At 36.8% G+C, this 27635-nt stretch overlaps 2 protein-coding genes across 2 annotated transcripts in view; both read right to left on the bottom strand.

Moving 5' to 3' along the window:
• Positions 1 to 27635, bottom strand: part of LOC140154790 (density-regulated protein-like) — a 260777-nt gene that overhangs the window by 206005 nt on the left and 27137 nt on the right. The window lies entirely within an intron of this gene.
• LOC140154118 (carbonic anhydrase 1-like) lies at positions 1493 to 21014 on the bottom strand. Its single transcript, XM_072176726.1, has 11 exons — positions 20765 to 21014; positions 15057 to 15089; positions 14174 to 14356; positions 13632 to 13776; positions 12803 to 12854; positions 11967 to 12062; positions 10812 to 10875; positions 10497 to 10663; positions 9314 to 9461; positions 3162 to 3278; positions 1493 to 1584 (listed from the first exon to the last, which is right to left on the bottom strand). The coding sequence occupies exons 1-11, from the start codon at positions 20820 to 20822 to the stop codon at positions 1508 to 1510; spliced, it is 1140 nt and encodes a 379-aa protein (XP_072032827.1). The 5' UTR covers positions 20823 to 21014; the 3' UTR covers positions 1493 to 1507.

The raw sequence follows: 27635 nt of genomic DNA, 5'->3' as shown, positions 1-27635 counted from the left end.
AAACACCTTTTTTCAGATTTCCAAAATTAGGGTCGGTCGGTTGAGGGTAAGCAAACATTTTGGCCATATAATGCAGCATATGTAGAGCCTGAAGAAAAGGCTCGTTAAAAGTACAAGAACTTGTAACAAGAATTTTAGCCAGTATATATACCAATTAGTAATTCTTAATAAATCTATTAGGCCCAAGTATTATGTAAATAGCAACATATTACCGTATTAGCAAGTTATTCTGTTATATAATCTGAACAGAATGTGAATGTAAATTCCATTGGCATAAACTTTATATGATTATGAGAGACTACATAACTAAGAGCAAAAGCGATTTCTTAAAGAGGAAGCCCCGCCAGAGCAGTTCTTCTGGGGTGAACCAAACCAGCCTGGTTATCAAATTAATCAGTGATAAGGTTATCTCTGAATTTGGCAGGTGCTAATTGACATTTTAATGTTATTGCATCAATTAGCACCTGTCAAATTCAGAGATAACCATGTCACTGATTAATTTGATAATCAGACAGGTTTGGTTCACCCCAGTAGAACTACTCTTTAAAGACAATAAAACTAAATTACAAAATAAAGTGGTCTATGTGAAAAACGTTGGTTTTGTTCTGCGTATTTTGATACCTCATTCTGCACGATGCGACTTTATTCCAAAATGCCATTTGAAGAAATAAATGTAGATTTTCAAAAGTGACAAATTTGTTTGGATATTTCCTCCTTCATGTCGATTCCCACCGCCCTTTGTAACGGGATCATTACAGCGTGACAAATTAACGATTATTGCGCTGTGTTCATAATCTGCGTGTGGCGGCAGCAAGGGAAAAGTAAATTTTGAAATTTCAAAATGCTCTCTTTTTTCATTCAAATTGGGGAAATAAAGTCGAATTGAGCCATATGAGTATCAAAATAAGCCGAACAAAATTCTCCATCTTGCGACCACTTTAACTTGTATATTAAGTTTTAGTGCCTTTAGTAAATCGATTTTGTTTTCAGTGTAAAGATTTATGTGGGGCAATATATTATGCCTATGCACATCTCACTTAGAATGATAATTATTTAGCCTATAATTAATATACCAAGTACTAGGCCTACATGCGTGTGTTCAAAGCCGGTAATATATATTTTGTTGTATATAACTTGATAAAGACAAAATAGAAAATGGTATTTTATAATACCATAAGAATAAAACACTAAAGAATTCAAATTCTAAGTCTAGGATCAAAAAAGAAAAATCCATAAGCTATCGAAACCGATTCGGTCATATCAGGAAAGTGTGGTCATACTGTATTGCAATTCGCCACTTGCACGGTTCCGCCATTATGCACTATGTGCGGGGAGAGCCTCGAACTGGCAGCATACATGAATGGGAATTGAACCAGTCATATAACATTCTGTGTAAGGTTACGTAATTCTTCCTTTCATGTATGCTGCCAGTTCGAGGCTCTCCCCATATAGTGCATAATGGCGGAACCGTGCAAGTGGCGAACTTTAGTTTTCAATTACGATACATCTAGCGGCGTGTGGGTGTATCCTGGGATTGCTTCCGTTGCTTGTCCTTGAAAGTTGGTACAAAAGTACAGATTTCAACTGTAAAAAAAGAAAAATAACAAATTGAGACGTTTACGTTATCACTTTAATTTAATCTAAATTGAAATCACATCAAACTTTGAATATTAAGCGATATACTGTGATGAGTTCGGTTGATTGCCACAGGGTAAGGAATTGGCTCAAATGACTCGGCTTACTCGCTTCGGAAGTTCAGATATCAGGAGCACATTTTTCGTGGTCGTCCACAAAAGAAGTAAGAACTACCACGATCCCTTCTCAGGGAGCACCGCTCAGGAAGAGAGGGGCGTTTAGACCGTATCTCCATTCTCCACAATTACCATGTCTTATGTCGAAATGAAATAAGGTCCGCTATGTGACTATACACAAATAATTGTTTAATAGCTAGGGTTCGGATTAGGATCAGAGTTCGGTTTAATAATCATTACGTAAATAGTGCCGTAGGCCTGTATCCATAGGCTGTTCCTTGTGGCATGTGCCCTTGTTCCGTGTTCACTGACTCCACTGTGACCTGCCACACAGTGGCCGTATCCATAGTATACAAAGATTCGTTGTCTGTGTGGCAGGTCACATGGGAACAAGTGAACACGGAACAAGGGCACACGCCACAAGGGAACAGCCTATGGATACAGGGCCTTAAAAATCGAAGCATAAAGACCCATGAAAAACAAACAAAATCACGGGTCAACCTCATCTTTCACATGTTTTAACCAGTCAATAACACAATGGAGCGGGTGCTATTTGTTAAAAGCAGCTCCAGGTTAAAGATTAGGACCTGTGATTTTGGTATTTTGTCAGGTCTTTCTGCATTGATTTTTTAAGGCAATGTCAACGTAATGATCTTCTGGTACAGAAGACGTCCATAGAGCAAACAAAGCCATGAAATGATCATCATGGAGAAAGGTGGCAGTGGACAACTGAAAATCGCTGTGAAGAACCGAAACACGACGTATATATGTCGCAGCGCAAATACGCCCACAAAAAAGTCGGTTTTTCCGTTGCGTCATCCCCGGGCGTCATCGCGTTTTCGTCTGTCTACCACAATTTTCGGTTGACCGGTGCGACCTTCGGGATTTCTGGTTAAATAATCAGCTTTGCTTGCGGCTTTGTTCGGCTTATTGTCACTAGTTACTGACGTTCTCCACAGCGGAAGATGGTCAGTGCTTCATACCCGCTGCGGAAGACGTTTCGGAAAATTAACAATTGTGCCTGTTGCAATGCCAAAACGCCCACAAGACGTTATTTTGACTTGATTAAGTTGAATTCATACTCCATCGCTGAACGATGAGCATTTTAACAATGAGGAATAGCGCGCTTTTAACACTACACAACAGAACATAGAGTTCTACCACATAGGCTAAAAACCAATCGCTATCGCTTGCCGATGTAGTATAAATTCAGCTTTAGACGGGCGTAAGCACCAAGGCTAACGAATCGCAACCTCCCATCTTAACCGTTAACATATATATTGGCTTCCACGCCGCCACATGCCGAGACGGATAACTGGGCCCAAGCTGAATATGTATTTAATTGTCGGCCCCCATTCCTTCTGCAGAATTTTGACACATATTTGATATTTTAGGCCGACTCTAACTCACCCAAACATTGTTCATGATAGTCTTCGCAGCAGTCTTCATTGTTGCGACATACAGAATTACATTGGCATGGTGAATTCTCGTCCAGCTCTTCCCCACATCGGCCCTCGCAAGATGGTCCTTGGGGTAGAAAGAGATTAAATCAATCATTAGGCATAGGTCTACCCAATTCCCAGAAATCGTGCACAATTTTCTAAATATTCTTAAAGAACAAGAGCAGAGGCTAAGTATATAGATTGTTGAATTGTCAGCAACTTGGTGGATGTGATCACCTTGGAGCCCCCAAAATGTTCATGGTCATCCGAAGTCCAACTGAATAATTATACATTATTTGAATGTCATGAAACTTGGTGGATGTGATCTTCATTGAGCTTTTTGTGACAATTATGAATTAAATGTAGACTATTAATAGCACATATTTTTAAAGTGAACTCGGCTTTCAACATAATAAATTCTGCAGTATTTCTCGGGTATTTCCATGGTTGTGGGGGTACGTCCCTCCCCTAAATTTTGGCAAGGGGGACGACGTCCCCCTAAAATAATAGAATAAAAAATAAGTAATAGTTGCCCTGTGCATCTTCCTTTTTTTTAGCACGAAAAACACTATCCTATTGGGCCCAAATATGGTAAAATTGCAAAATATGACTTGCTTCGCGCGCACTGGCTCATCAAATAGCAAAACACACCTTTTAAGGAGTCTATTTACATAGCTACCAACAACCCAGACCTCAACCAAGACAGAGGCCGCCACAACCTCCCCAAAACCTACGGAAGGCTTCTGGAGTCACATAGATCGATATCACAAGATCGATCAAGTGACTCCAGTACCGCTTACCAGCAGTCACAACAGCTGAAGAAGTGAACTTGGATGAGTCACGAAAGTTTCTGAGTGAGTTTTCATTTTGCTTGTGTGAATTAGTTTTAAAAGTTTCAAATAATTACACCTTTTAATACTTTTTCCAAGTTTCAAGTTATTTACTTCCACATAAGCACAAACAGTAAGGCGACAATTTCCGGCAAATGTTTCCCCCTTGAAAGTTGCCTTGCCCCCCCCCTCTATGAAGTACTGCAAGATGTGTGCCCTGCCCCAATTGTTCACCGGTGATCACAAATTCGGCATTGTTGGCCAAGTTTAGCGTAAACGTTACTCCTCGTTTAACACAGAAGACTTGCCTTGGGTACCATAAATAAGTCACCACTCCCCAGCGAGTCTCGAGATATTGACAACCCGACTGCATTTTGTACAGAGATGTTAAAATATTACATCTTCCTATCTTTAATTTAATTGTGCTTTGGCTAGTCTTAATCAAGATGGTCTCTTATACTATGGATCAGCGGATCTCCTCAGCCAAGACTCTCTCGATCGGGTGGGGTGGGGTGGGTGGGGTTGAGCAGCAAACCCACAAATCGCGATAGAGGGGGTCGAGCGGCGACGCCGGCGAAGGATGATCTGATCTTCCCGAATAACGACTGGCACCTTCAGTTTCCCCGGTCCCGTTTTACATAGACGTATCTGACCCGGGGGGGCGTGGGCACTCGACTTTGGAAGTAACGCGGAGTTCGAAGGGTTGTTTCATGAGAGCCTAGTGGTGTGTCAGATTGTTGGAAGTGTCGAAATTCTAGAATTCTGACAGGTGTCGGAATTCCGAAATTACGACAGCTGTCAAAAAGTTGGAATAATTTTGTAACGTCAGGTTCATCGGTCATTTTGCCACTAGAATAATTTGCTAAACTAACACAAACAGCACGGAGGTCATTTCGTTCATGTTTCGTGTCAAATGACACGAATAGGCACCATTCCAAGATTTTGACAGCGCCCTCTGTCGAAATTCCAGAATTCCGACAGTTCCAAGTTTCTGAAGCAGCCCGTCAAAAACCTGTCGAAATTCCAGAATTACGACAGTGGGCGCTGTCGAAATACTAGAATTCTGACAATTCCAAATTTTTGAAAGGCTGCGTCAGAATCTTGGACTTATCAAATTTCCAGAATTTCGACAATTCCAAGATTTTGATGCAGCAATAGACACCGAAAAAAAAAGGGGGAGGTCTTTCAGTGAGAAAGCCCAAAAAAGGGGGTCTTTCAGTGAGACTGGGGACAATCTTACCAAAAAAGTGGTCATTCAGTGAGACTGGAAAAAATTTTCGATCAAAATATAAAAGTTGACACAAAATTTTATAAAATGAAAAACAGGGTCAATTTCTCAAAAATTTTTTGAAAAAGGGGGGGTCTTTTGATGACAGGAAAACAAAAAGGGGGTCATTTGGTGAGAGGGAGTTCAGCAACACAAAAAAGGGGTCAAAGGGGTGAGAGAGAGTTGAAAATGGGGATCAATGTGGCCGCCCCCTATCTGATTTTCTAGGATCCACCTATATAGAAAGCCATTACTGCCATAATGTCATAACTTGTGCACAGCACATGCGTTTTGTGACTGAAGTTGTTAAACCAATTTGGAATGAGCTTATTTCTGTAATTGTTAACAAACATGATATTGATTTTCCTGTTCAAAATTTAATAAAATGTTTGGTGTCCCAGGTGATAAATTCCTTACCCATTTATTCCTGATTTTAAAATATTATATTTATATTTGCAAATTTCAAAATAAAAAGCCAACTTTTATTGGATTTAGGGCCCATGTTAAATTTAATAGGGAAACAGAATACTTTATTGCTGAGGGTAAAGACAAGCTTTCTGCCCATTTCCGAATTCCGTAAATGGAGATTTGATTTGTAATTTTAGCTGTATCTATTTTTTAAAGTTTTGAAGGCTGGATGATCTATGCTATGAGGTATGCTATGAGGTATGCTATGATTGTTCAACATTTGTTGCTGGATTGTATCATTGGTGTTAAATTTGTGCTATTTTTTGTTTTTTGTGATCTTTTTTTGATTGCTTTGTAATTCTTTTTTGTGTGATATCTTGTAAAAAATAAAAAACACAGAAACATAAAAAAAATAACTTGTGCACAGCACTACGCATTAATTTACGGGTGGATGCGGGCTTGAATCAAGACTATGCTTCGACGGAATCTATTTCTTTTAAATACATGTTTAATGGGTTCTTTTATATGATTGGGTTTCCTTTTGTTCGTAGTTTAACATGTCATTAATATGTCATATAATCGAACTGTGAAATGTCTAAAAAATCATTAATATAATCTATAAACGAATTGTGAAACTAGTAAATGTATTTTATTTGTTCTCCGAAACTTTTTTTCGACGATCAATCATGTGTATGGGCCTATGTAATCATTTTGTTATCGGTTATATATATTAATAAATTATGCATGATATGGTATTGGGCTTATTTTATAAACGAAATACTGATCGACAATCAATAGGTTGACAGATAAAGTTCTCATTGATTCGTCTGGATAGAGTAGGCCTATCTTCAATGAACTCCTGCACAAAGATTATTTCAATATGCTGATTTCCTAGAAAGGAGACAAATGATCCAAAGAGTAGGCCCTATATAACACATCATGCTATTTTTAACTTACCATCACTAAGCAGAGGGAGAGCAACCCGGGGGGTGGAGGGGGGGGGGGGGTATTCGAAAAATTTTTACGGGGATGTGCCACGTAGACTTTCGGATGCTGACTTTCTCTATACCTACTTTTTGCTGATTTTGCCACCCATCAGTATACCAATTTTCCACAAAAAACACCCAAAAAGCACCCAAATGTGCCCTTATTGGTCGCTTTTAGGGGCAATTTTGCCCAAATGCGCCCAAGTCTCCACTGAAAGCCCACCCATTGTTATACCAAAATTGCTGAAAAGGTACCCCAAAACCGTGGCACATCTCCGTATACCTTCAACCAGTACAGGGAGAGTTCAACCAGGGAGAACCCCCTCCGGGGAGAGCAACTTTCAATCGAGACCGGCTGAATTTACTCAGGAGTGTAAATGTTACATGGTTTAACAACAGGACAAAAAATTAACTTTACAAAATATTTTTGGACTAATTAACGTGGATTAATTATAAGTAATGGTGGACTAATAAATTTTATTGGGATAAACTATAATCGGCCAAAAGTTTCAAAATTCTATAGTCTGCAGCAAAAAAATGTTTGGCCCCTACGTGCCCAAGATCGTGGCCTCCCAAGATGTTACGTCTAGGGTGACAAATCAAGGCACAGACCTTATAAAGGGGTTATTTCTAGAGTCCAGTGGCGTATATCTTTTTTTGACATGGAGGGGGGGGTGGTGTTGGAAAATATTTTTGAAGCATAGTGAATCCAGCACCTTTTGGCGACAGAATAAGTTTATGGTATTGAAGCTAAACTGGTGAAATATAGTGCATAAAAGTGTAATAAAATATTTTTACGCTGTAATGGCCAAATATGAGAGAAACCCACATACAGGCGTCAACATTGGGGATGATATATGGATCTTCCCTCTATCAAAATATTGGGGGGAAGGACTTACCCCCATCCCAATGATCTACGCCTATAGCGCTACATAGTGTGATCAAGGCTTTGCTACACTGTAAATCCAAGTGTTTAGGGTTTCTGTAACATCACGGCAAGGTGTTTAATTTTTTCATTTACGCAGTAAAGGCATAGGACACCTAAAGTAAACAAAGTAAACACATTAACACAAAGAGTAAACAAATGAGAGTATATAGATTCTAAACATTCAACATGTTTACTTTCAAAATTGTTTAGACAGTAAACACACCAAATGTTTACAAAGTAAACACATGTGCATTTACTTTCCTAACAATATGAAAGTAAACATGTTGAATGTTTAGAATCTAAATACTCTCTTGTGTTTACTTTTTGTGTTTATGTGTTTACTTTGTGTTTAGGCCTACTTTGTGTTTACTTTAGGGGCTGTGCAATAATTATCAGCCCCCCGGGGGGGGTAAAATTTCCGAACGGCTCGCCAAAAATAGCTTGCCCCCCTCTCGGCCCGCCAAAAATCGCTTGCCCCCCCCCGGCCTGCCAAAAATTTGCCCAAATTCCAAACTTTAAATGGTCTAGATGTATGTTGCGAGCGCAGCGAGCAGGAAAATTTGCATATTAAAGCGTTTCCGTACCGTTTTCCTAAGCCTTTTTAAAGCATTTTATTAAAAAGGTGCCCCGTGAATGCGTGCCAAAAATCGCTTGCCCCCCCCCTCGGCTTGCCAAAATTGCTTCTTGCAAATTGACTCCAAAAATTTCCCCCCCCCCCAATTTTACCCTCCCCCAGGGCTCATAATTATTGCACAGCCCCTTAGGTGTCCTATACCTTTACTGTGTAAATGAAAAATTACAACACCTTGCAGTGTTTAAAAAGTGTTACAAAAACCCTAAACACTGATTTACAGTGTAGGATTTCCAGGGTTCAACATTTGTCTTATTGGACCATGCATGTGAGCCTCCCCACGTGGAGAAATCAATTTTAAAATCAATGCCCATCAAACATGGAATGATATGCCTATTATTAGTCCTGCAGGACTATAAACGAGGGGTGTGCCGCTGAGAATTTGAAAGTGGACCCATCAATATACCAATTTTGATATACCAATTTTTGATATAAAATTGGATGATTGAGCCCATATTTATTGGTCAAGCTATGAGTTAAAATATTGGACTCGGCTCAAAGCGAGACCAATAAATATTGGGCGTAAAGAATTTTATCATTATTATGTTTTGGATCCAATATTTTTACACCAAAACATAATAATGATATAAAATTGGATCGATTGCGCCCATATTTATTGGTCAAGCTATGAGTTTTAAAATATTGGACGAGACGTAGTCTAGTCCAGTATTTTAAAACTCATAGCGAGACCAATAACATTGGGCGTAAAGCATCCAATTTTACGCCCAAGAAAATTGGATCCATCGATACACCAAAAACCAAAATTTTAAGTCAAATTTAATAAAAATTGTATCAGTTTTTACAAAATATTTCCCCAAAAGTTTGGCGAAATTTGCAAACTTTTGGCTAAACAGTGAGGCAAAAGTGGGTTTAAAAAAAAGAAATTTGGGAATATTTTGAAAAACGTACCCGTTCATATACCAACATTGGCCTATATTGATATACCAAAAGGGCCGAAAATGCTACTCATGTTCGCGGCACGTCCCCGTACGGTCATTTGTATGGAGTACCCCTGGTCGTTAATTTTAATGATTTTGGGCAGGTCGGGTGATTGAAATAGTAAAAATTACCGGCAACGTCTGGAATGTAACCCCGATACAGTGTGCGGGTATTGAGAGGTTGCACAGGACGATAGTTGTCCACGATTGGTTCCTCTTCATCATGATCCTCCGAGTGTCCCTCTTCTGGCAACTCAGATAATCCACGGAACGCTTCAATCTATACATCAATTGAAAATAAAAAGAGTGTGTTAGAAGAGGGTAGCCTATCTATGCAAGCTTATACACACTGCACTGCGGTACACAAGGTCCGCTGTTTGCCATTTCCAAAAGTAAGATCCATAAGCATGATAAGTGAAAAATTAGTCCACTTTTTGGTGATACAGCGTTCAACAAGTCCGAAAGCGGAACATTTTAAGGTTAGGGGGTTAAGGTCTACCTTTACCAAAATCTGTGCAAGCGCCCTTCCCATCAGAAAAAGTCCACCCAATCCCACAAGAAATCGAAATTGAAGGGCAAGTCGGGTGGTTGAGATTTTACAAGGTACCCAAATGACGATTTATAATAAATTTATAGTAGTATAGCATGCATGGCTTGAATCTCTGCGCGTATGCAGGCGTACGGTATGTTCTTCTATTCTAAACCCGATAAAAATCTGATGTTTAGAATTTGGCCGAAAATTTAATTTTGCCATCATTGTCATCGAGGCATGTTGGTACTTATTTTGGTATGAATGGAAAGAGCAACCATCTCATGGTATTTCAAATAACGCATTACGTACGACGTTGTTAAAAATGCTATAGGTAGTACGAACTACGAAGGTCTTTAAGGCCGTGTAAAATTAATATTTTGGTTCTCGTCCCTCCTCCTCAATTTCTGGGATTTGTCAGATTTTTTTTTTTTAGATTTTTCAATTTTTTAGACTGGAATGATTTATGAAATCTTCATAGATATAAATAAGTTTATTAGAGAACAAGCATCACTTCTAAGTCTTTTTGTGGTTCTCTAGGGGGTTTATCAATCAGAATCTCACATTTGAAAAAAAAAAGGGGCCTCGTCGTTTCCTCGAGCACTGTTGGAGAAGACCGAAAACTACTGACAATGCTAATTTTACATTGAAAAAAAAAAAAAAAAAAAAAAACCTCCCTCCCTCATCAATTCATGAAAATCCTCTGGACGAGAACCAAAACATTAATTTTATACGGCCTAAAGTTACGTTTACAGATTTGAAGGGTTTGATCAACTAGTATAGTACCTGATCTTCAGACAATTTAATGGTCTCATCAAACACAGTCCACACGACGCTCTCATAACAACCCGGCGTAGTGAGGGATCCATTGTAGCGGTGAAACTTGGACAAATCAGATGGGATTAGCCCAGATACGGCAAACAATTCCGATTCTGTAAAGTCGTATTGGTCTCCTGAAAGGATAGGTTAACGATGAAAAGTGGGGTTTTAGGTTTGGTAGCATATTACTAAATTTATTTTTATTCATTTATTATTGAGATTCAAAAAATGAACATTTAATATAATGCTGATTTTAAAGTAAGGAAATAATCGCCAGCTTACCGTCGTGTAGGATGCTGCCGAGTGCATTAATGATTGGATCCCACGCAGAATTATGTTCTCCTACCTGCAAGAGATAGATCAGTCGACAACACAGGAATTGACCGTCACTTTATCCGATACAATTAAGTCTTACTACACGAGATATACGGCATAATGGCTCTATAGGACTTATTTAGTTATTACCAAGTCGGTGAAATGTTCCATATTCTTGAAGGGACTTTTTACGTAAATGTAATATCGACGGCTTGTTGACATATTCTAAGAAAAAAAGGATCGTTTCAAATGAATACGTGCATCAAAGAGTAAATCGGCCACGGAAATTAATACTATTAAGTTCGTTTAAATTACTTTCTTATACGTCTACTTCCATATATGGAAGTAAGGACACATGTTACTCAATGTTACTTTTCAAAAACTCGACTGCTTTTATCTATCTTAGTTTTATAACATTTCAAATAGGCTACGTATATAATTGATACGTGTAACTGCTCGAAATAAGCCAAAATCTTCCAAGATTGGATTGTGTTGAATTGCATGAGTCCATAATCAATTTGCTCACTTTGGCACGGCCCGCATTTTGGGGGCCCATGCAGGACCCCCAAAATTACACTGCACATGGCGGGCACATGGACCAAAATATGGTAACATTGCAAAATTTGGCACACTTTGCGCGCATTGGGCCTTTACATAGCAAAATTCACCTTCATTTTTGGGCTCAAATTATCTGAAATTGAAAAACAATTTTCGCGCGCAATTGTTCTTTAACGGTAAGATCGGAACTAAGTTCGTCTCCCTCTAAATTGTAGGCCTAATCGTTCCGCCGCCACTGTCGATCTTATAGTAGGCCCCTATTTGTAAACAAAAACTTGGCCACTTAAGTGCACATGCCTTCCTCGTGGATGAGTCAAGAGCCTTCAAATTTTGGCCGCTGGCCCAGGGCCCCCAAAAGGCCGGTAAATCTGGCCCTCGGGCCGCCCATGCACATGGTGACAAATTTCACGGCCCTGCGTATCGGCGGGCTCACAGTCAATGATTTTAATGGGCCTTTTCCCAGATAGTTCGACTTATTCGAGCAGTGAATAGAAAGGCACAAATTTGATACAATCATGGACGTACTAAATCTTTTTAGTATAAACGTCATGGTACAATATTTACCTCAATGAAGAAACCCATTACAGCGAGTCCCTGTGGTGCCTCGATAGCAAGAGGTATGATGGGATAATTCACGTGATCATAATGGACGATGTGAAGCTGTAAGGAAACGATAGATTTATATGATTAATATGATTAAAATATAATAAATATAATATAATGTTTATGCTGTCGAAGTATCATGATGTACAGTATTATGCACTCCCATTGGCACGCGTCATGCCTGTCAAAATGGGTCAATAGGGGGTAATATAATGATAAATACAGGGATGCGGATGCAAAGTGTGATCTCTTCCTCAGGAGCAAGGTTTTAGGCTGAAGATTTCCTCAATCATACCAGACATAAAATAGCTTTATTCTACACTTCAAAAGATGAGAATGGTAAGGCAATAGAAACAAATTAGTTGATCTTTCGATCGATCATCGATGCTTGCTCGATCCTTATTATTTATGAAATCAATCAATTTACTAGTAGTTAATATTTGTGATAAAATAGTAATTTGTACCTGTATTGATATTTTCCAATATAAATTTAGAGTTAATTATAATAAATTAGTTGATAGTTCATTAATAACAAACATCGAAGCAGCATCAACGGTCGATCCAAAGATTGAACAAATTTGTTTCTGGCGCCTAACATAGCGTGTTTTTTAGAGGCTCTATGTAAAGTCTTTGAACTTCCCAAAAAGGGCTGTACTGGGGAAAATAATCGCGCGTAGCGCGCAAAATTTGGCGTTTTACCTTAGTTTGGCAACATGATTAGCGTGAATTTTTGTGGGACACAGGCTACTTTGCCCTGATCATGCGGATTTGATCAGGGGGTCACTCTGCCCACCCACTGCAGAGGATTGCTTCATTGCCTCAAACACCCTTTCAAATTTCTTCCCAAATCTGATATCAGATAGCACATATGATATTAGTTAAATATACTTGTTGGCAAGTGTTTTTTCACCACTCTTCAATCCAGGTCGTCCTCTCCTATCCTGACGACTCTTTCCATAACATCCTCATTGCCGCTTCTGTATAAATTTCCTCAGATATGTGCCCTATTACCACCTGCCTTCACACAACTTCCTTTTTCCTGTTAAATTACATTGAATACCTCATCTGAAGATGAATTTCCTCAAATATGCATTGTTACCATCTCCATATTTTAACACATCTTCCTCTTTTAACATGTTTAAGGCTCTTATTTCTTCAACAATCGTGTGAATTCCTCAAATTGTGCACAACCAGTATCTTGAGATTTTCGCTCTTCCACTCAGTAGCTTCACTGCCTCACAGCCTTCACCTATTGTTATCTTTTGCTGAGATAAATTTCCCTCTTCGTCATCTGCTACCTCACTCCTCTGCCGCCTCTTCTTTCCTCTTTTTTTACTTCCTCTCTTCTTTCCTTTTCCTTCTCCCTTCCTCTTTTTCCTCAATTTTGATTGTCATTTCCCAGGAGCGGTGCTCCCCGCTCTCGCACAATTTGCATCCCTGGATAAATAGACAAACACAAATTTCAGACTTGGGCTACCAGTAAAGGGAACTTTATTTGATGTAATCATGGAACTCAGATGGTCTCGTTCGTGATATTATTCGTAGTCTTTTGCAATAATTATTTAAAAGGATAATTTTATCAGGTTTATACCCCGGGTTTATACTGCGGGGGGTCTATATGTTTACCTCAGCGGACGAGCCTGTCCGTCGTAGGTATGCTCGGAGCCTTTGCTACTGTCAGAACCCCAATGCAGGTGAAACTGTAACGCCTGGTATTCACTGGGTAGACCACCACCTCTGACAAAATAATCACCCTCCAAATTCACTTGAGCTGTATAAAGGTAAAATGGGTTTGCCAAGTTTTCGATGAAATACTCAAAAATATACTCATTTGAAAATGTTCATTGAAGTTCCTCTGTGTATAATATTGATTATTGAAGCTTATCCACCTTTCATCAGCGAGAGCGAGAATATGATGTGTATCATCAGGTCGTGACCTTTGACCTTAAGACTTAATCACAGTCTGGTAGACTCCTGGAAGTTTGTACCTGCCCCCCCGTCTTTGTTGAGATGACTGGTTAAGTTTACAAGACTCATGGACCTATTTGTCTCTCTCGTCCGGTTTCTATTCTAAATGGAAACCGGACGGAACCAACAGTCAACCGCCGGTCGAGTTTTGATTTCATCCCTTAGACAATATCATTAGCATAACCTTTGATTTGAATTACCTGTGTGTCCGTTGTTAAAGATGTTTGCTGGGTGTGGTCCTTCTGAAGTTACGCCATCGTAACCAATAACCTCCCATGCATCGTACTCTTGTTCCACTCCGATACTGGTATCGATATCGATTGGAGACTGGGATGACAAACCACAATTTTCTCCACCAGGCAACGTACTCCAGTACTCAGGACCTGTGCAGGTTTATAAAAAAAAATGGGTCGAGTTTTAGATATTGGACTTGAGCGCGACGTCATAGCAAGACCAATTACAAATATTGGGTGTCCAACATTATTATGTTTGGGATCCAATGTTTTCAAACACTTGGAGTTATCAAAACATTTAAAAAATGGGAGACACTGCTTTTTCGAACATCGAAATAACATTTGCGGTCTTATCACACTCCCCAATCTTGTCTGACTGGTCTGTATGTACAAGGTAGTCCATCTAAAAGGACCCACGAGATATCACGAGGCCCTTTAGAACCCTCAAGAAGAAATGTTCTTGAAAATTGAAAGAACAGCAGAATTTTCAACGTTTTTTCTATACTTATTCTTGCTCAATTAAAAAAATATTTTGGCGTATATAAAATTGAAATAAAATTCTCTGTCTCATAAACGACATCAAATGTGCCACAATTGGGTATCACGAATCGATGATGTGCAGTTAATATTCATATATTCTTTTATACAGAGGATGCTTCAGTTTTGACAGGAAAAATATTTTCTTGAAAACCCTCTCACTCGGGTTATTTCAAAAAGGTAACCACGCTTCCCTAGAATGTGCAATAAATGAGCATTAACAATTTTCTTATTTTAACATCATTCTAGAAACTCTTGCAGTATGGCGAAATGTGGTGTAATCCGTGATGTTCTAGATTCAAACCATACCCACCTGTTTCTGCATGGTAGCTCCACTCAGCGGCATCTGAGAAAAATAGAAATGAGAAATGAAAACTAGTCAATAGTGTGTCAGTCGATCATATGGGGGGGTGCGGAGGGAGGATCGATTGTGTGTGTAAAGTTCAGTTTGCTAACAAGTAGTCAATCATACACATCAAATTAGCATGTTTAAAGAAAATATCGGTTGGCTAAAAAGTGCAAGATTCGCGCGATCTTAAAACACAAATCTATTCTATAGGCATCGCATGATGGCGCGAATGTGGAACATGTGTAAAACGCGACAGTCATGTTATCGTATCAAATGAGGTGTCAAAATGCGCAGAAATAAATTCTGCTTTCAACGCATTTTACAGATTAATACAATAGCCCGTTTTTTTTTAAATAATGGCTATTATTTTAAAGGGGGTAATTACTTTTTTTGAGATGGTTTAACAGGTCCTCGCGAAAACTCATTTGCTTTGGAAAGAATGTATAACAGTAACAGAAGTATCAATGAGATGAGAACACTTGTACATGCTTAAGCCTCAGGTTTGTTTAACCAGCAAATATTTAGTAACTTTTTGTAACCAAACGATAGGCCTTCATATATGTCTTGTTACGAAATACACACTATTATAACCATCTCGATGTTAAACTATTGACAACGACATGGCATGTTGAAATATGCCCAATTTAGTCTTCTATGCAGAGAAGAGGTATATTGGTCTTACATCTTCCCTGGTCTGTCATACCATTTGCTGCTGAATGTTTTTTATACTCTCAAAAAAGTTGTGATTCCAATGCTTTACTATTTTCAACCAGAGGAGTTTATGTCCTTAGGCAGACCACCGTGAAATCACTTTTTTCTTCAAAAGCAGAAAAGACATTTTATTTTGGCCAAAAAATACTAAAAAGAAAATAAAACCCCCACAAAACCCCAACAACAACAAAAAATCACATTAAAAAAACAACAATTGCGTTTTTTTGGTATTTTTGGTACCTTTTTGGCAAAAATGAAAGAATGCTGGTAGTGACAATATTTCGATTAACTATTTTTGAAATCTATGTTTCGAATTAAGAATGACTTGAATCTTGCACAATAACTTTAGCACCTAAAATCAGACGTAAGTCTAGACTCTAGTATTTGCAAACAATATCGATAATACCGACCGGTACAGGACCACCACTGCAGTTATATAAGCTGATATGTATTAGCAAGGGCAAGAAAAATCGCCAGAAAATGATCCAGGTTACAACAAAAAACAGATTGGGTTATTCTTAAAATCCACACTGCCCATGTGGAAGATTTAGCTTAAGGCTACATGCTCTTTTTGGTTGAAATTTTTGGCGGGAAATAATCCCGCCAAAACATTAAAGTAATCTTTTCCCACAACTAAATATCATAGTCAGGAAATTAATGATGCATCTGGTAGCTTAGATCATAACTTTCATTGCACTTAGTTGCAATTATCCCAGAAAATTCTTGATTTGTTTTTACAGAGTCTTGAATTGTCGATGTTTTGATCAAAAAACATCACTCGGTGTATTTTGAAACTCGAGGCATTAACTCTTCTCAAATTAGCCCCAAATCATAATTTATTATATGCACGTGTAGCAAACACCAATGGGAATAATTGGACGTTGTTTGCGGAGCCTAAATTTGGTTTGATTTTATTTCACAATAATTCTAAGGTGAGAATTTTGACCTGACATTTACTTTTTGGATTTCAAATTTAAATTTATTGATAGGCCTATACATATTTTGAACAATTTTGAATCAATATTTTTGAACAAAATAGGCCTATGGTTCAAAAGTCCGTACGCTGCGTGTATAAACTAGCACAGCGAGATAACAAACAGAGCTATTTACGGTGGGGTATCTATTGTAAGCTATTAGGTAGGCCTATAGTATATCTTCCCGCAAGTGACAAGATGTGTCAAGCAGGGCGGTATATTCAAACGCTATTGTCTGGATCATTGAGTATCGATTGAGCACGTATACATGCAGCACGGATGTGTGTGGTCCTCCCCAGGTTTTGACATAAATTACAAATGACGTCGTGAATGACCCAGCGTTTTCATTTTATTATTACTAAATTAATCGTCGTTTATCACGAGTACTAAGAGTTGTACCAGTTCAATTCATCAAAATTAATTTGTATTAAATGAAAAACAAACAGACAAGTAGAGTCATGTCTTTCTATGACCGTATTCCTACCAAAATCAAAATCAAAATGATTTTCAATACACTAGAAACGTGTTGATATGTATATCTTTGAAACTCGCCGAATGTTAACCACAGTCACCGTGGCACAGCATAGGAATCTTTAGCATTCAGTGAAATTGGCAGTGGTTCGAACCCCGGTGAAAATTTTAGTATTTTTTATTTCTTTTACTAATGCGCTGTGCCGTTTTACAAACACGCCCTGAATGAAACTCATGGGCATGTACCCTTAAGTCTTCCACAGATGGAGTATGAGTTTTGAGGCAAATTATTGGGTAACTTGTGGTGGAAGATATAGGTAAAGCCATAATACAGGGGGAGTATGGGTTTCAAAATGATTAATCCGGACCAATTACATTTCAAAAATATACTCCCCCTGTGGAAGATATTTCCAAAATCTTCCACAGGGGTGTGGATTTTAACTATAACCCAATAAATAATCCAATAACTTTTAAAAAGCTGAAAAGATGTAGCAGACAACATCACCAGTTAAATATTTTCAATCGTTATGATGGTCTGATTATAGGCCTAACAATATTAAAAATAGCAATATTTTTTGTAATCCGGGTTTTTACCAGTTTCATATGCTTTTGGGAAAATCAAAATTGCAATGATTGTAATTTCATTTATATCAATTAATACAAACTACTAGTATTATACGCCTAATTCCAGTAATATAAACTGTAACTCAGTATCTTCATTTAATCATAATTAGCCTGTATCGAGACCCATTAAGGGATCTGGAATGGGCGTTTTGAGCGTTTCGACAGTATTTTTTGTGGGACATGAGCGCACATCAGACATATCGAATTGCATTCTGAATACGAAGAACGTCTTTCTGATATCAAATAATTTTCATTTTTTTGAAATTCACGATATAATACAAATTTTATGACAAATTATTAAAATTTGATATTTTTCACATTTTTGATATATAACAGTCCTCGAAGTAAATTTTATAAATCTAATGATACATTCTTAAAGTGTATGTAGCTGGGAGGAAAAGCCGACGATCAATTGAAAATTTTGACCTTTCATATTGAAGATATGGATTTTATTCCCCAAAAGACCTAATTTTTTTGGGTGTTTTGGGGAAAAAATCCAAACAAAAGGTCAACATTTTCAATTGATCGTCGGCTTTTCATCCCACCTACGTACACTTTAAATGTAAATCATCAGATTTATAAAGTTTACTTTGAGTACTGCTAAATATCAAAAATATCAAAATTATTTGATATCAGAAGGACATTCTTCGTATTCAGAATGCAATTCGATAGGTCTGATGTGCTCTCATGTACCACAATGACTACTGTCCAAACGTTCATACCCCATCAATGGCTCTCATGCTATAGCCAGACTAACGTCTACCAAGACTTTAATGAAATGGACTCCTGTATAGCCAAAGTTTGGCAAAAAATCATTACAAAAGTTAATTACTTTTTATAATGAGTTTACTCAGTACAATACCTCAAAAATTAAATAGACCTATATGGTCTAGGCCTATATAGATTTGTATTCATAAGGAATCATACATTATACAAATCTTGTTGGCCTATTTATTTGCAAATAAGATGATCAATGATACAGTATGGACTGCATGGTCCTCACAAAAATAGGCCTATTTAAAATCTATAATAATTAATCAATTATTACATTTTAATGTGTGAATGCCTAATCAGAACTGGCAATTATTAACATCACTATATAAAACATTATGCACGTTTCAAAACTGTAAAACGCACTTTTGTGAGCTCAAATTTGAAAAATTTAGACCATCCTTATTTAAGATATACAGTTTTCCCCCAAAAGACAAAATTTTTAGGTGGAAATAAATGTATATCTCCAATACAAAAGTTAATTTTTTTCAAATGATGGACGGCTTTTCTTCCAGATACATACACTTTAAGTACATATCATTAGATTTATAAAATTAATTTTTAGGGCTTTTAAATGTCAAATATATCAATATTTAATCATTTGCCATAAAAACTGTATTATATCACGAAAAAAGAAAGAAAGAAAAGATGAAAAGAAAACCAACCGACCCTGACTTTGGAGCTCCAAGGTCAATAAAAATACCATGATTACAGGAGATACTCTTAGAATAACTTTGTATCAATATACAAAATGCAATACATAATGATTAATATACAAATGAGATAATAATACTATCATTACAAAGAAATACTATAATATTACATGGGATGTGTGAGATGTGGATGCAGCAGAAACGCAGAGCGTCGAGCGTATAGAATTCGTTTAAAAGGGCATTTCGTGATCCACAGCCTCATCCGGCCCCATTTTTTATACCACTGGAATCCTCTGGGTACATAATGTTTATGTACCAACAATTTCTTGCAGATTAATACGTTTAGCAAAAATATCATCAATTTTGAATTTGGTTCTGGTATACCAGAACGAAATTACAACAGTGGCCTATGGAGCAGTGTAAATTAGGCCTATACATAATCATGCATAACTCGCAAACGCAAAATCGGAATCAACTGAAATTTTAAGAATAAGCTTTTTTCGTGGTTATCTACTAAAAAATGTCATAAAAAGAGGATGCTAGGATCACGAAATCCTCCTTTAATAGTTACAAAAAAAATCAGCGCCGTTCATTTTGTACAAATTGCTAACCAGTGTTCAGCAGAAAAGACATTTTGCTCTGGTTGATTCAACACATTTAAAGCGTTTAAAGCGTCTCACAAAATGAAAATAAATTTCACATTCTTGATTTGTATAACATAATAACGAGTTAAAACACTATAGGCCTAACGATAGTCACCAAATGGCCAACAGATAAGTTACTGAATTCCACAGAAGAAAATATCAGATTGTAAAATGTACCTGTATTTCAGATAAGAGTATCTCGTGCCCGGGGGGCACTCCAACTTTGGAGGTGACGCGTATGTAGGGCTGTTAAGACCCCTTTTTCAGCATCGCTGTCACCCAAAGACCCCATATTTTTTTTACGAACACCGTGCTCTGTCACCCGAAGACCCCCTATTTTTTCATTTGATCTGTCACCCAAAGACCCTTGCAAGTTCAATTTGAACAGCAACTTTCATTTATCACTGATTTTGTTACTTATTTTTGAAAAACAAAGAAATTTGAAGCCATTTAGAACTAGAAATTCGATTTTCGAGGTTTCTGTGGCGCTATTTCGGCTCTCACACAAAGATTCCATTTAAGAAAAAGGCCATGTTCTCACCCAATGACCCCATATTTTTTACATTTTGCTCTCACCGAAGGCCAAAAATCATGCTCTCACCCAATGACCCCATATTTTTTACATCATTTTGCTCTCACCGAATGCCCCTTAGTGCGAAAGTGCCAGCCCTACACCAGAGAAGATGCCTACACCTATATCCATTTCATATTGAAGTGCCCCCCCCCCCCGGGATCTCGTGCTACTGAGTTCCCCAGTCTACTAGGCATACTGACCACTTTTCATGCTTACTCAGGTACCTTTGTGAGCGTTTTGTTATTTTTACCTGAAAGCGAGGAGCCGAAAATCACAGCGGAAATGAGAATGAGCATCTTTGCATCCATTGTGTTAGTGCTATCAGGTTACCAGTTCTATCAGAGGCAGTGGTGGTAAATTATGGAGTAAGTTTTGCAGCTAACAACGTGAGGAAGTTCCAGCGAAACAAACTCATATAAACCAGCTCGTGATTCGTGAAGAAGAACAAGCCCGGTGATGTACATGTGCGTACTGGTCAGATGGAAGGCAAAGAGTGATTGGTTGTCTTTTGTATAATAATTGTATTGATTAGTCTGTTTGTATGGGCGTGGTACACTGATGAAAAGATATCTTTGTGAGCTGATGGAACGAACCTAGGAATTAGTTTGAGGAGAGTTAAAAACGAAACAATTCACAAGCAAAATGGTTACGTAACTCTTTGGTAAGTGTTATGGTACCTGGATCACGACGTACCTTTTGGAATGATGGTATATAAACATCTACCAAAAAGTAATTACCCCCTTTATTATGAGATAATAACTCAAAATCTATGTATCAAAATTTAAAACTGAAATAGCAATTTTTTTAAGGAAACCCAGTTTAGGTTTCGCAAATTTTGATGCCTCATTTGTCTTAATAGCCTAAAATTTATTGCCATGGTGACCTTTTGAATGAAAAATATGCCTATAAAAGTTGCACCTAAACTCATTGAGAATGTGGCTTTTGTTGCTAGAGTGCCTGCAGATGGTCGTCACTGGTCACCGCGGGTTATCCTTGACCAGTCATGTCGAAAATGTAATGGTACACTGACTTGCACCTTTAGAAAACGCATCTTTTTCATTCAAGTAGTCACCATGACTTCAAACTTTGAGCTATCCAGACATGAGGTATCAAAAGTTGCAGAACTAACCCGGGTTTGTGTGTGCTATTTCAGTTTTTTAATTTGATGCATAGATTCGAGGTTTATGATCTTATAAAGGGGTAATTACTTTTGGTAGGCGTTTACATGTACATGTACACAAGGTATATATACATGACCGTAGACTTTGTGACTTTGTGTGGCGATCATTTTGATCGTGGTTCAGGACTGAAAGCGTGATCACAGTAAAATACAAATTAATGTTCAACATTCATGGCAAATTTACAACTTGATCCTCACCTACCTCAGAGTATTTTGTGTCACCGTAAAAGATTCAAAACAAGTTTAAATTTTATGGAAAAAAACGATATATTTTGAATTCTGATTCACCATATAAGAATTGATAATCTCAATATAACGCTATATTGAATTTGTAACTTTTGGTCAAACCAGTTTGAGGAAATATCTACAGCATGTCAATCAATTAATCAGTTGGTAAAAACGTGTTATTTTCCTCTGCTTAATGATCGGATAGCAACGTTTGAGAGCACATCAGACACACCAAATTGCATTCTGAATACGAGGAATTTCCTTACATCAAATAATTTGTATGTTTTGAAATTCGCGATATAATACAAATTTTACGGCAAATTATTAAGATTTATATTTTTGATATTTAAGTCCTCGATAAATCCGTCTGATGATCGGTATACCCAATGATCGTAAGTGAGGGTATGCTGTGAAACTAATAGTAACTGTTGCCTTTTCCAGAGGTCTATACTTTGAATTTGTAAATCTAATGGTATGTAGATTACGTGTATGTACGAAAAGCCGTCGCATCATTCATGTCATTTGAAACTTTTGACCTTTCATATTGAAGAAATACATTTTACCAAAAAGTTTGAGGTCTTTTCTTCCCAGCTACATACATTTTAAGAACATATCATTCAGTGGCGTTGCCATGACTTTTTCAGAGGGGCTGAAGGGGGGGCAAGGCAAATTTCAGGGGCATGTCATCTTATTAATATCGTATTGCTATCATCAAGAGATAGTATCTTATTCTAGCATGCTATCATCAGTAGATAGCATCTAATTCTGTATTGCTATCATCAGTAGATAGTATCTTATTCTGTATTGCTATCATAGCATCTTATTCTGTATTGCTATCATCAGTAGATAGTATCTTATTCTAGCATTGCTATCATCAGTAGATAGGGTCGTATTCTAGCATTGCTATTATCAGTAGATAACATCTTATGCTGTATTGCTATCATCAGTAGATAGCATCTTATTCTAGCATTGTTATCATCAGTAGATATAGCATCGTATTCTAGCATGCTAGCATCAGTAGATAGCATCTTATTCTAGCATTGCTATCATCAGTAGATAGCATCTTATTCTAGCATTGCTATCATCAGTAGATATAGCATCTTGTTCTAGCATTGCCAAACATCAGAAGATAGCATCTTATTCTGTATTGCTATCATCAGTAGATAGAATCTTATTCTAGCATTGCTATCATCAGTAGATAGCATCTTATTCTGTATTGCTATCATCAGTATATAGCATCTTATTCTAGCATTGCTATCATCAGTAGATAACATCTTATTCTGTATTGCTATCATCAGTAGATAACATCTTATTCTAGCATTGTTATCATCAGTAGATAGCATCTTATTCTAGCATTGTTACCAACAGTAGATATCATCTTATTCTAGCATTGCTATCAACAGTAGATAGCATCTTATTCTAGCATTGTTATCAACAGTAGATAGCATCTTATTCTGACATTGCTATCATCAGTAGATAGCATATTATTCTGCATTGCTATCATCCGTAGATAGCATCTTATTCTGTATTGCTATCGTCAGTAGATAGCATCTTATTCTGGCATTGCTATCATCAGTAGATAGCATATTATTCTGCATTGCTCTCATCAGTAGATAGCATCGTATTCTAGCATTGCTATCATCAGCAGATAGTATCTTATTCTAGCATTGCTATCATCAGTAGATAGCATCTTATTCTAGCATTGTTATTAACAGTAGATAGCATCTTATTCTAGCATTGCTATCAACAGTAGATAGCATCTTCTTCTAGCATTGTTATCAACAGTAGATAGCATCTTATTCTGTAATTGCTATCTTCAGTAGATAGCATATTATTCTGCATTGCTATCATCAGTAGATAGCATCTTATTCTATCATTGCTATCACCAATAGATAGCATATTATTCTGGCATTGCTACCATCAGTAGATAGCATCTTATTCTAGCATTGCTATCATCAGTAGATATCATCTTATTCTAGGATATTATTATTCGCGATATAATACAAATTGTACGGCAAATTATTAAGATTTATATTTTTGATATTTAAAAGTCCTCATAGCAAACTTGATAAATCCGTCTGATGATCGGTATACCCAATGATCGTAAGTGAGGGTATGCTGTGAAACTAATAGTAACTGTTGCATTTTCCAGAGGTTTATACTTTGAATTTGTAAATCTAATGGTATGTAGATAAGTGTATGTACGAAAAGCCGTCGCATCATTCATGTCATTTGAAACTTTTGACCTTTCATATTGAAGAAATACATTTTTACCAAAAAGTTTGAGGTCTTTTCCTCCCAGCTACATACATTTTAAGAACATATCATTCAGTGGCGTAGCCAGGACTTTTTCAGAGGGGCTGAAAGGGGGGGGGGGGGCAAGGCAAATTTCCAGGGGGTATGTCATCTTATTATCGTATTGCTATCATCAGTAGATAGTATCTTATTCTAGCATGCTATCATCAGTAGATAGCATCTGATTCTGTATTGCTATCATCAGTAGATAGCATCTTATTCTGTATTGCTATCATCAGTAGATAGCATCTTATTCTGTATTGCTATCATCAGTAGATAATATCTTATTCTTGCATTGCTATCAACAGTAGATAGCATCTTATTCTAGCATTGCTATCATCAGTAGATAATATCTGATTCTTGCATTGTTATCAACAGTAGATAGCATCTTATTCTAGCATTGCTATCATCAGTAGTAGTATCTGATTCTGTATTGCTATCATCAGTAGTAGTATCTTATTCTGTATTGCTATCATCAGTAGATAGAATCTTATTCTAGCATTGCTATCATCAGTAGATAGCATCTTATTCTGTATTGCTATCATCAGTAGATAGCATCTTATTCTAGCATTGCTATCATCAGTAGATAACATCTTATTCTGTATTGCTATCATCAGTAGATATCATCTTATTCTAGCATTGCTATCATCAGTAGATAGCATCTTATTCTATAGCATTGTTACCAACAGTAGATATCATCTTATTCTAGCATTGCTATCAACAGTAGATAGCATCTTATTCTAGCATTGTTATCAACAGTAGATAGCATCTTATTCTGTATTGCTATCGTCAGTAGATAGCATCTTATTCTAGCATTGTTATCAACTGTATATAGCATCTTATTCTAGCATTGCTATCAACAGTAGATAGCATCGTATTCTAGCATTGTTATCAACAGTAGATAGCATCTTATTCTGTAATTGCTATCTTCAGTAGATAATATCTTATTCTTGCATTGCTATCATCAGTAGATAGCATCTGATTCTGTATTGCTATCATCAGTAGATGGCATTTTATTTTGTATTGCTATCATCAGTAGATAGCATCTTATTCTAGCATTGTTATCAACTGTATATAGCATCTTATTCTAGCATTGCTATCAACAGTAGATAGCATCGTATTCTAGCATTGTTATCAACAGTAGATAGCATCTTATTCTGTAATTGCTATCTTCAGTAGATAGCATATTATTCTGCATTGCTATCATCAGTAGATAGCATCTTATTCTATCATTGCTATCACCAATAGATAGCATATTATTCTGGCATTGCTACCATCAGTAGATATCATCTTACTCTAGCATTGCTATCATCAGTAGATATCATCTTATTCTAGCATTGCTATCATCAGTAGATAGTATCTTATTCTGCATTGCTATCATCGGTAGATAGCATCTTATTCTGTATTGCTATCATCAGTAGATAGCATTTTATTCTTGCATTGCTATCATCAGTAGATATAGCATCTTATTCTTGCATTGCTATCATCAGTAGATAACATCTTATTCTGTATTGCTATCATCAGTAGATATCATCTTATTCTGTATTGCTATCATCATCAGTAGATAGCATCTTATTCTGGCATTGCTATCATCAGTAGATAACATCTTATTCTTGCATTGCTATTATCAGTAGATAGCATCTTATTCTAGCATTGCTATCATCAGAAGATATAGCATCTTATTATTGAATTGCTATCAGTAGACAGCATCTTATTCTTGCATTGCTATCATCAGTAGATAGCATCTTATTCGTGCATTGTATCATCAGTAGAGAGCATTTTATTCTTGCATTGCTATCATCAGTAGATAGCATTGTATTCTAGCATTGCTATCAACAGTAGATAGCATCTTATTCTAGCATTGTTATCAACAGTAGATAGCATCTTATCTGTATTGCTATCGTCAGTAGATAGCATCTTATTCTAGCATTGTTATCAACTGTATATAGCATCTTATTCTAGCATTGCTATCAACAGTAGATAGCATCGTATTCTAGCATTTTATCAACAGTAGATAGCATCTTATTCTGTAATTGCTATCTTCAGTAGATAGCATATTATTCTAGTAGATAGCATCTTATTCTATCATTGCTATCATCAGTAGATAGCATCTTATTCTGTATTGCTATCATCAGTAGATAGCATCTTATTCTGTATTGCTATCATCAGTAGATAATATCTTATGCTTGCATTGCTATCAACAGTAGATATCATCTTATTCTAGCATTGCTATCATCCGTAGATAATATCTTATTCTTGCATTGCTATCATCAGTAGATAGCATCTGATTCTGTATTGCTATCATCAGTAGATAGCATCTTATTCTGTATTGCTATCATCAGTAGATAGCATCTTATTCTAGCATTGTTATCAACTGTATATAGCATCTTATTCTAGCATTGCTATCAACAGTAGATAGCATCGTATTCTAGCATTGTTATCAACAGTAGATAGCATCTTATTCTGTAATTGCTATCTTCAGTAGATAGCATATTATTCTGCATTGCTATCATCAGTAGATAGCATCTTATTCTATCATTGCTATCCCCAATAGATAGCATATTATTCTGGCATTGCTACCATCAGTAGATATCATCTTACTCTAGCATTGCTATCATCAGTAGATAGTATCTTATTCTGCATTGCTATCATCGGTAGATAGCATCTTATTCTGTATTGCTATCATCAGTAGGTAGCATTTTATTCTTGCATTGCTATCATCAGTAGATATAGCATCTTATTCTAACATTGCTATCATCAGTAGATAGCATCTTATTCTTGCATTGCTATCATCAGTAGATAACATCTTATTCTGTATTGCTATCATCAGTAGATATCATCTTATTCTGTATTGCTATCATCATCAGTAGATAGCATCTTATTCTGGCATTGCTATCATCAGTAGATAACATCTTATTCTTGCATTGCTATTATCAGTAGATAGCATCTTATTCTAGCATTGCTATCATCAGTAGATATAGCATCTTATTATTGAATTGCTATCAGTAGACAGCATCTTATTCTTGCATTGCTATCATCAGTAGATAGCATCTTATTCGTGCATTGCTATCATCAGTAGATAGCATTTTATTCTTGCATTGCTATCATCAGTAGATAGCATTGTATTCTAGTATTGCTATCATCAGTAGGTAGCATCTTATTCTAGCATTGCTATCATCAGTAGATATAGCATCTTGTTCTAGCATTGCCAAACATCAGAAGATAGCATCTTATTCTAGTATTGCTATCATCAGTAGAAAGCATCTTATTCTAGTATTGCTATCATCAGTAGATAGCATTTTATTCTTGCATTGCTATCATCAGTAGATAGCATTTTATTCTTGCATTGCTATCATCAGTAGATAGCATTTAATTCTTGCATTGCTATCATCAGTAGATAGCAGTGTATTCTAGTATT

The sequence above is a fragment of the Amphiura filiformis genome, chromosome 6, assembly GCF_039555335.1.
Source record: "Amphiura filiformis chromosome 6, Afil_fr2py, whole genome shotgun sequence".
NCBI classification, from domain to species: domain Eukaryota; kingdom Metazoa; phylum Echinodermata; class Ophiuroidea; order Amphilepidida; family Amphiuridae; genus Amphiura; species Amphiura filiformis.
Note: the sequence above shows the minus strand (reverse complement) of the source record. Positions and strands in the feature narration are given on the sequence as shown.

Bases quoted from the DNA above. Each gene is read 5' to 3' on its own strand.
- LOC140154118 (XM_072176726.1), bottom strand. From the start codon at position 20,822: ATGGATGCAAAGATGCTCATTCTCATTTCCGCTGTGATTTTCGGCTCC. The intron at 14,357-15,056 runs GTGGGTATGGTT...AAACCTGCACAG, and splicing joins GAGCTACCATGCAGAAACAG to GTCCTGAGTACTGGAGTACG. The intron at 10,876-11,966 runs GTAAATATTGTA...TATCTCTTGCAG, and splicing joins TAATGGGTTTCTTCATTGAG to GTAGGAGAACATAATTCTGC.